The sequence below is a fragment of the Oncorhynchus clarkii genome, chromosome 9 (genome assembly GCF_045791955.1).
Source record: "Oncorhynchus clarkii lewisi isolate Uvic-CL-2024 chromosome 9, UVic_Ocla_1.0, whole genome shotgun sequence".
NCBI classification, from domain to species: domain Eukaryota; kingdom Metazoa; phylum Chordata; class Actinopteri; order Salmoniformes; family Salmonidae; genus Oncorhynchus; species Oncorhynchus clarkii.
The window spans coordinates 79,278,797-79,289,929 of NC_092155.1; the positions used below are offsets into that span (position 1 = coordinate 79,278,797).

General features: G+C 45.9%; 1 protein-coding gene across 1 annotated transcript in view; it reads right to left on the reverse strand.

Annotated features, from left to right (window-relative positions):
* The window catches only part of LOC139417632 (skin secretory protein xP2-like), a 1,896-nt gene extending 850 nt beyond the window's left edge, over positions 1 to 1,046 (reverse strand). Inside the window, exon 1 of the mRNA XM_071166839.1 lies at positions 1,035 to 1,046. Coding sequence (XP_071022940.1) covers positions 1,035 to 1,046 — 12 coding nt within the window. The remainder of the gene's footprint in view (positions 1 to 1,034) is intronic.
* Between the last annotated feature and the right edge of the window lie 10,087 nt (positions 1,047 to 11,133).

Here is an 11,133-nt window from a genome sequence, read left to right on the forward strand (position 1 = left end):
TAAATGGTAGGTTTATAGCTGATACACTGGGGTTTAAATGGTAGGTTTATAGCTGATACACTGGGGTATAAATGGTAGGTTTATAGCTGATACTCTGGGGTATAAATGGTAGGTTTACAGCTGATATACTGGGGTATAAATGGTAGGTTTATAGCTGCTACACTGGGGTATAAATGGTAGGTTACAGCTGATACACTGGGGTATAAATGGTAGGTTTATAGCTGCACTGGGATATAAATGGTAGGTTTATAGCTGCTATACTGGGGTATAAATGGTAGGTTTATAGCTGATATACTGGGGTATAAATGGTAGGTTTATAGCTACACTGGGGTATAAATGGTAGGTTTATAGCTGCTACACTGGGGTATAAATGGTAGGTTTATAGTTGCTACACTGGGGTATAAATGGTAGGTTTATAGCTGATATACTGGGGTATAAATGGTAGGTTTATAGCTGATACACTGGGGTATAAATGGTAGGTTTATAGCTGCTATACTGGGGTATAAATGGTAGGTTTATAGCTGCTATACTGGGGTATAAATGGTAGGTTTATAGCTACACTGGGATATAAATGGTAGGTTTATAGCTGCTACACTGGGGTATAAATGGTAGGTTTATAGCTGCTACACTGGGGTATAAATGGTAGGTTTATAGCTGATATACTGGGGTATAAATGGTAGGTTTATAGCTGATATACTGGGGTATAAATGGTAGGTTTATAGCTGCTACACTGGGGTATAAATGGTAGGTTTATAGCTGATATACTGGGGTATAAATGGTAGGTTTATAGCTGATATACTGGGGTATAAATGGTAGGTTTATAGCTACACTGGGGTATAAATGGTAGGTTTATAGCTGCTACACTGGGGTATAAATGGTAGGTTTATAGCTGCTACACTGGGGTATAAATGGTAGGTTTATAGCTGATACACTGGGGTATAAATGGTAGGTTTATAGCTGATACACTGGGGTATAAATGGTAGGTTTATAGGTGCCACACTGGGGTATAAATGGTAGGTTTATAGGTGCCACACTGGGGTACACATGGTAGGTTTATAGCTGCTACACTGGGGTATAAATGGTAGGTTTATAGCTATACTGGTGTATAAATGGTAGGTTTATAGCTGCCACACTGGGGTATAAATGGTAGGTTTATAGCTACACTGGGGTATAAATGGTAGGTTTATAGCTGCTACACTGAGGTATAAATGGTAGGTTTATAGCTACAATGGAGTATAAATGGTAGGTTTATAGCTGCTACACTGAGGTATAAATGGTAGGTTTATAGCTACAATGGGGTATAAATGGTAGGTTTATAGCTGCTACACTGAGGTATAAATGGTAGGTTTATAGCTACAATGGGGTATAAATGGTAGGTTTATAGCTGCAACACTGGGGTATAAATGGTAGGTTTATAGCTACACTGGGGTATAAATGGTAGGTTTATAGCTGCTACACTGGGGTATAAATGGTAGGTTTATAGCTGATACACTGGGGTATAAATGGTAGGTTTATAGCTGATACACTGGGGTATAAATGGTAGGTTTATAGATGATACACTGGGGTACACATGGTATATTTATAGCTGATACACTGGGGTATAAATGGTAGGTTTATAGCTGCTACACTGGGGTATAAATGGTAGGTTCATAGATGATACACTGGGGTATAGATGGTAGGTTAATAGCTGCTACACTGGGGTATAAATGGTAGGTTTATAGGTGATATACTGGGGTATAAATGGTAGGTTTATAGGTGATATACTGGGGTATAAATGGTAGGTTTATAGCTGCTATACTCGGGTATAAATGGTAGGTTTATAGCTGCTACACTGGGGTATAAATGGTAGGTTTATAGCTGCTACACTGGGGTATAAATGGTAGGTTTATAGCTGCTATACTCGGGTATACATGGTAGGTTTATAGCTGCTACACTGGGGAATAAATGGTAGGTTTATAGCTGCTACACTGGGGTATAAATGGTAGGTTTATAGCTGCTATACTCGGGTATAAATGGTAGGTTTATAGCTGCTACACTGGGGAATAAATGGTAGGTTTGTAGCTACACTGGGGTATAAATGGTAGGTTGATAGCTGCTACACTGGGGAAAAAATGGTAGGTTTGTAGCTACACTGGGGTATAAATGGTAGGTTTATAGCTGATACACTGGGGTATAAATGGTAGGTTTATAGCTGCTACACTGGGGTATAAATGATACACTGGGGTATAAATGGTAGGTTTATAGCTGCTACACTGGGGTATAAATGATAGGTTTATAGCTGCTATACTGGGGTATAAATGGTATGTTTATAGCTACACTGGGGTATAAATGGTAGGATTGTAGCTGCTACACAGGTATAAATGGTATGTTTATAGCTACACTGGGGTATAAATGGTAGGTTTATAGCTGCTACACTGGGGTATAAATGGTAGGTTTATAGCTGCTACACTGGGGAATAAATGGTAGGTTAATAGCTACACTGGGGTCTAAATGGTAGGTTTATAGATGATACACTGGGGTATAAATGGTAGGTTTATAGCTGATATACTGGGGTATAAATGGTAGGTTTGTAGATGCTACACTGGGGTATAAATGGTAGGTTTATAGATGATACACTGGGGTATACATGGTATGTTTATAGCTGCTACACTGGGGTATAAATGGTAGGTTTGTAGCTGCTACACTGGGGTATAAATGGTAGGTTTATAGATGATGCACTGGGGTATAAATGGTAGGTTTATAGCTGATATACTGGGGTATAAATGGTAGGTTTATAGCTGCTACACTGGGGTATAAATGGTAGGTTTATAGCTACACTGGGGTATAAATGGTAGGTTTATAGCTGATACACTGGGGTATAAATGGTAGGTTTACAGCTGCTACACTGGGGTATAAATGGTAGGTTTACAGCTGCTACACTGGGGTATAAATGGTAGGTTTGTAGCTAATACTCCTGGGTATAAATGGTAGGTTTATAGCTGCTACACTGGGGTATAAATGGTAGGTTTATAGCTACACTGGGGTATAAATGGTAGGTTTATAGCTGATACACTGGGGTATAAATGGTAGGTTTATAGCTATACTGGGGTATAAATGGTAGGTTTGTAGCTGCAACACTGCGGTATAAATGGTAGTTTTGTAGCTGATACACTGGGGTATAAATGGTAGGTTTATAGCTGATACACCTGGGTATAAATGGTAGGTTTATAGCTATACTGGGGTATAAATGGTAGGTTTGTAGCTGCTACACTGGGATATAAATGGTAGCTTTATAGCTGATACACCTGGGTATAAATGGTAGGTTTATAGCTGCAACACTGGGGTATAAATGGTAGGTTTGAGGCTGCTACACTGGGGTATAAATGGTAGGTTTGTAGCTGATACACTGGGGTATAAATGGTAGGTTTATAGCTACACTGGGGTATAAATGGTAGGTTTATAGCTGCTACACTGGGGTATAAATGGTAGGTTTATAGCTACACTGGGATATAAATGGTAGGTTTTTAGCTGCTACACTGGGGTATAAATGGTAGGTTTATAGCTGCTATACTGGGGTATAAATGGTAGTTTTATAGCTACTACACTGGGGTATAAATGGTAGGTTTATAGCTGATACACTGGGGTATAAATGGTAGGTTTATAGCTACACTGGGGTATAAATGGTAGGTTTATAGCTGATACACTGGGGTATAAATGGTAGGTTTATAGCTGCTACACTGGGATATAAATGGTAGGTTTACAGCTGATATACTGGGGTATAAATGGTAGGTTTATAGCTGATACACTGGGGTATAAATGGTAGGTTTATAGCTACACTGGGGTATAAATGGTAGGTTTATAGCTGCTACACTGGGATATAAATGGTAGGATTATAGCTGAAACACTGGGATATAAATGGTAGGATTATAGCTGCTAGCCCCAATGTCCTGCTAGCCCCAATGTCCTGCTAGCCCCAATGTCCTGCTAGCCCCAATGTCCTGCTAGCCCCAATGTCCTGCTAGCTCCAATGTCCTGCTAGCTCCAATGTCCTGCTAGCCCCAATGTCCTACTAGCCCCAATGTCCTGCTAGCCCCAATGTCCTGCTAGCCCCAATGTCCTGCTAGCCCCAATGTCCTGCTAGCTCCAATGTCCTGCTAGCTCCAATGTCCTGCTAGCCCCAATGTCCTGCTAGCCCCAATGTCCTGCTAGCTCCAATGTCCTGCTAGCCCCAATGTCCTGCTAGCCCAAATGTCCTGCTAGCTCCAATGTCCTGCTAGCCCCAATGTCCTGCTAGCTCCAATGTCCTGCTAGCTCCAATGTCCTGCTAGCCCCAATGTCCTACTAGCCCCAATGTCCTGCTAGCTCCAATGTCCTGCTAGCCCCAATGTCCTGCTAGCCCCAATGTCCTGCTAGCCCCAATGTCCTGCTAGCTCCAATGTCCTGCTAGCTCCAATGTCCTGCTAGCCCCAATGTCCTGCTAGCCCCAATGTCCTGCTAGCTCCAATGTCCTGCTAGCCCCAATGTCCTGCTAGCCCAAATGTCCTGCTAGCTCCAATGTCCTGCTAGCCCCAATGTCCTGCTAGCTCCAATGTCCTGCTAGCCCCAATGTCCTGCTAGCCCAAATGTCCTGCTAGCTCCAATGAGAGAGAAAGAAGGAGAGAGAGAAAGTAAGAGATAGATAGATCTAACCACTCTTCACTTTGAGTAAGGTCTCTAATCTCAAAGTGACGCTACAGGCAGAGGAAAACAAACAACGTCCACTTCAGGTCCTCTATGAGAAGATCAGTGATGTATTTATATCTAGCAGTGAACTGACAAGTTGAGATACACTCCACACTTTCACTCTACACACAGAGAACAGCTTCCCCACACACACACACACTGTCTTTCACAGACCCAGTAGAGAGGCATGGAGAATAAAAAGTGGTCAGCCAGTGAGAGCAAGGAACAGGAGAAAGAGAGAGAGAGAGAGAGAGAGAGAGAGAGAGAGAGAGAGAGAGAGAGAGAGAGAGAGGGAGAGGGTAGAGAGAGAGAGAGAGAGAGAGAGAGAGATAGGGAAGAGAGAGAGAGGGGGAAGAGAGAGAGAGGGAAGAGAGAGAGATAGGGAAGAGAGAGAGAGAGAGAGAGAGAGGTAGAGAAGAGAGAGAGAGAGAGAGAGCTGCGGGAGAAAGAGAGGTAGAGAAGAGAGAGGTAGAGAAGAGAGAGAGAGAGAGAGAGAAGAGAGAGAGAGAGAGCTGCGGGAGAGAGAGAGGTAGAGAAGAGAGAGGTAGAGAAGAGAGAGAGAGAGAAGAGAGAGAGAGAGCTGCGGGAGAGAGAGAGGTAGAGAAGAGAGAGGTAGAGAAGAGAGAGAGGTAGAGAAGAGAGAGGTAGAGAAGAGAGAGAGGTAGAGGAGAGAGAGAGAAGAGAGAGAGGTAGAGGAGAGAGAGAGGTAGAGAAGAGAGAGGTAGAGAAGAGAGAGAGGTAGAGAAGAGAGAGAGAGAGAGAGAGAGAGAGAGAGAGAGAGAGAGAGAGAGGTAGAGACATAGGGAGGTAGAGAGAGAGCTGAGGGAGAGAGGTGTAGTCTAGTCTAGAGGTAGTGTCTCTGTCTCAGTATCAGTCTCACCTGAAGACTTGTTCCTCATCAGGCGAATCAGAACCTCTGTCGGATCAATCCCCTGGTCCTGGAGCTGGGTACGTATCTACACACACACACACACACACACACACGCACACACACACACACACACACACACACACAAGCCTGAGTAATGGAGCAAACAAGGCAACTGCACCTCTACTTCAAAACATACGTTGTTTTTTTTACCAGAAAATGATCCATTGGTTAATTTGTCATTTTCAGTGATTGGTAATGTTTTAATATTATTTTATTTAATGTTTTAAGCTAGTCTAAAGCTAGTCTGTTTTAAAATAGACATGTTTGGACTCCAGCCACCCAAGTCACAGACCGTTCTCTCTGCTACCTCACAGCAAGCGGTACCGAAGGCTCCATAACAGCTTCGACCCCCAAGACATTCGACTGCTGAACAATTAATCAGATGGCCGCCGGACTATTTACATTGACCCCCCCTTCCATTTGTTTTACACTGCTGCTACTGGCTGTTTATTATCTATGCCTGTATATAGCCTCCACATTGACTCTGTACCGGTACCCCCTGTATATAGCCTCCACATTGACTCTGTACCGTAACACCCTGTATATAGCCTCCACATTGACTCTGTACCAGTACCCCCTGTATATAGTCTCCACATTGACTCTGTACCAGTACCCCCTGTATATAGCCTCCACATTGACTCTGTACTGGTACCCCCTGTATATAGCCTCCACATTGACTCTGTACCGGTACCCCCTGCATATAGCCTCCACATTGACTCTGTACCGGTACCCCCTGTATATAGCCTCCACATTGACTCTGTACCGGTACCCCCTGTATATAGCCTCCACATTGACTCTGTACCGGTACCCCCTGTATATAGCCTCCACATTGACTCTGTATCGGTACCCCCTGTATATAGCCTCCACATTGACTCTGTACAGTAACACCCTGTATATAGCCTCCACATTGACTCTGTACCGGTACCCCCTGTATATAGCCTCCACATTGACTCTGTACCGTAACACCCTGTATATAGCCTCCACATTGACTCTGTACCGGTACCCCCTGTATATAGCCTCCACATTGACTCTGTACCGGTACCCCCCTGTATATAGCCTCCACATTGACTCTGTACCGGTACCCCCTGTATATAACCTCCACATTGACTCTGTACCGGTACCCCCTATATATAGCCTCCACATTGACTCTGTACCGGTACCCCCTGTATATAGCCTCCACATTGACTCTGTACCGGTACCCCCTGTATATAGCCTCCACATTGACTCTGTACCGGTACCCCCTGTATATAGCCTCCACATTGACTCTGTACCGGTACCCCCTGTATATAGCCTCCACATTGACTCTGTAACAACCCCCTGTATATAGCCTCCACATTGACTCTGTACCGGTACCCCCTGTATATAGCCTCCACATTGACTCTGTAACAACCCCCTGTATATAGCCTCCACATTGACTCTGTAACAACCCCCTGTATATAGCCTCCACATTGACTCTGTAACAACCCCCTGTATATAGCCTCCACATTGACTCTGTAACAACCCCCTGTATATAGCCTCCACATTGACTCTGTAACAACCCCCTGTATATAGCCTCCACATTGACTCTGTACCGGTACCCCCTGTATATAGCCTCCACATTGACTCTGTACCGGTACCCCCTGTATATAGCCTCCACATTGACTCTGTACCGGTACCCCCTGTATATAGCCTCCACATTGACTCTGTAACAACCCCCTGTATATAGCCTCCACATTGACTCTGTACCGGTACCCCCTGTATATAGCCTCCACATTGACTCTGTAACAACCCCCTGTATATAGCCTCCACATTGACTCTGTAACAACCCCCTGTATATAGCCTCCACATTGACTCTGTAACAACCCCCTGTATATAGCCTCCACATTGACTCTGTAACAACCCCCTGTATATAGCCTCCACATTGACTCTGTAACAACCCCCTGTATATAGCCTCCACATTGACTCTGTAACAACCCCCTGTATATAGCCTCCACATTGACTCTGTACCGGTACCCCCTGTATATAGCCTCCACATTGACTCTGTAACAACCCCCTGTATATAGCCTCCACATTGACTCGGTAACAACCTATATAGCCTCCACATTGACTCAGTACCGGTACCCCCTGTATATAGCCTCCACATTGACTCTGTACCGGTACCCCCTGTATATAGCCTCCACATTGACTCGGTAACAACCCCCTGTATATAACCTCCACATTGACTCTGTACCGGTACCCCCTGTATATAGCCTCCACATTGACTCTGTACCGGTACCCCCTGTATATAGCCTCCACATTGACTCTGTACCGGTACCCCCTGTATATAGCCTCCACATTGACTCTGTACCGTAATACCCTGTATATAGCCTCCACATTGACTCTGTACCGGAACCCCCTGTATATAGCCTCCACATTGACTCTGTACCGGTACCCCCTGTATATAGCCTCCACATTGACTCTGTACCGGTACCCCCCTGTATATAGCCTCCACATTGACTCTGTACCGGTACCCCCTGTATATAGCCTCCACATTGACTCTGTACCGGTACCCCCTATATATAGCCTCCACATTGACTCTGTACCGGTACCCCCTGTATATAGCCTCCACATTGACTCTGTACCGGTACCCCCTGTATATAGCCTCCACATTGACTCTGTACCGGTACCCCCTGTATATAGCCTCCACATTGACTCTGTACCGGTACCCCCTGTATATAGCCTCCACATTGACTCTGTAACAACCCCCTGTATATAGCCTCCACATTGACTCTGTACCGGTACCCCCTGTATATAGCCTCCACATTGACTCTGTAACAACCCCCTGTATATAGCCTCCACATTGACTCTGTAACAACCCCCTGTATATAGCCTCCACATTGACTCTGTAACAACCCCCTGTATATAGCCTCCACATTGACTCTGTAACAACCCCCTGTATATAGCTTCCACATTGACTCTGTAACAACCCCCTGTATATAGCCTCCACATTGACTCTGTAACAACCCCCTGTATATAGCCTCCACATTGACTCTGTACCGGTACCCCCTGTATATAGCCTCCACATTGACTCTGTAACAACCCCCTGTATATAGCCTCCACATTGACTCGGTAACAACCTATATAGCCTCCACATTGACTCAGTACCGGTACCCCCTGTATATAGCCTCCACATTGACTCTGTACCGGTACCCCCTGTATATAGCCTCCACATTGACTCTGTACCGGTACCCCCTGTATATAGCCTCCACATTGACTCGGTAACAACCCCCTGTATATAACCTCCACATTGACTCTGTACCGGTACCCCCTGTATATAGCCTCCACATTGACTCTGTACCGGTACCCCCTGTATATAGCCTCCACATTGACTCTGTACCGGTACCCCCTGTATATAGCCTCCACATTGACTCTGTACTGATACCCCCTGTATATAGCCTCCACATTGACTCTGTACCGGTACCCCCTGTATATAGCCTCCACATTGACTCTGTAACAACCCCCTGTATATAGCCTCCACATTGACTCTGTAACAACCCCCTGTATATAGCCTCCACATTGACTCTGTAACAACCCCCTGTATATAGCCTCCACATTGACTCTGTAACAACCCCCTGTATATAGCTTCCACATTGACTCTGTAACAACCCCCTGTATATAGCCTCCACATTGACTCTGTAACAACCCCCTGTATATAGCCTCCACATTGACTCTGTACCGGTACCCCCTGTATATAGCCTCCACATTGACTCTGTAACAACCCCCTGTATATAGCCTCCACATTGACTCGGTAACAACCTATATAGCCTCCACATTGACTCAGTACCGGTACCCCCTGTATATAGCCTCCACATTGACTCTGTACCGGTACCCCCTGTATATAGCCTCCACATTGACTCTGTACCGGTACCCCCTGTATATAGCCTCCACATTGACTCGGTAACAACCCCCTGTATATAACCTCCACATTGACTCTGTACCGGTACCCCCTGTATATAGCCTCCACATTGACTCTGTACCGGTACCCCCTGTATATAGCCTCCACATTGACTCTGTACCGGTACCCCCTGTATATAGCCTCCACATTGACTCTGTACTGATACCCCCTGTATATAGCCTCCACATTGACTCTGTACCGGTACCCCCTGTATATAGCCTCCACATTGACTCTGTACCGGTACCCCCTGTATATAGCCTCCACATTGACTCTGTACCGTATATAGTCTAGTTATTGTTATTTTTACTGTTTCAATTGTTGTTATTTAGAGTGGCTGTAGGAGTGTTTACATCATATTTACTGGTTTAATTGTTCTTCTGCAGCTTTCTATCTTTCAAACAGCGACATTTTGTTTCATGCTGTTCCCTCTAGATTTCTTGCAGCCAGGGACACCAGCCGGCTCTTGCTGCCATCTCTTCGGATTTCCACTTTTCAGGACTGACTTTCGGCTACCTGTGATGAGTCTTGTGGCAGCTCCTTCTCCCCCCAATAATACTTCCATCTGTGACGTCAAGCACCAAATAAGGGCATATACGTCACAGAATTTGCCCCACGAGCGCGAACATGCACAGTTGTTAGCCATCGATCAGCCAATCGTCCTTTCCCCCCCTCCCTCCTCTCCCCACCTCCCTCCTCTCCCTTCCCTCCCTCTCCCTCTTATCCTCCTCCTCTCCCCCCTCCTTGCCTCTCCCCCTCCTCTCCCTTCCCGTCACCTCCCTCTTCTCCTCCTCCTCCCTCCTCTCCCTTCCCCCCCTCTTCTCCTCCTCTCCCCCTAACCCTTCCACTCCTCTCCCTTCCTCCTCACCCCCCCTCTCCCTTCCCGTCCCCTCCCTCTTCTCTTCCTCCTCCCTCCTCTCCCTTCCCTCCCTCCCTCCCCCCTCTTCTCCTCCTCTCCCTTCCCCCCCTCCCTCTTCTCCTCCCTCCTCTCCCTTCCAGTCCCCTCCCTCTCCTCCTCCCCCCCCCCCCATCCCATCATCCCTCCTCCAACACCACACACACCTCGTTGGCGGTAGCGTTGGGTGGCAGCATGCGTAACATGATGATGTTGGATGGTCGTTGGTTCTGGTCCAGAAGGTCTGGTCTGAACTCCATCAGCTCTCTCTGTTCTGGGTCCTCTACTACTGAAGAGGGGGGGTCTGAACCCCCAGGACCGGCCCCTAGCCCCTCCCCTAGCAGCCCCGGGCCCTTGCCACCACCACCACAGTCATCCTCTGGAGAGCCCACGGAGAAACCCTATGGACAGTCACATGTTACTAGCTACTACAATCACTACTTCTTCCACTAACATTAAAATACTTAAAAAAATATCCTATTCTAGTTTTACATCTATTATAGGTCTATTATATATTATAAACTGGGTGGTTCGAGCCCTGAATGCTGATTGGCTGACAGCCGTGGTATATCAGACCATATACCACAGGTATGACAAAACATGTATTTTTACTGCTCTAATTACATTGGTAACCAGTTTATAATAGTAATAAGGCACCTAGGGGGGTTTGTGGTATATGGCCAATATACCACGGCT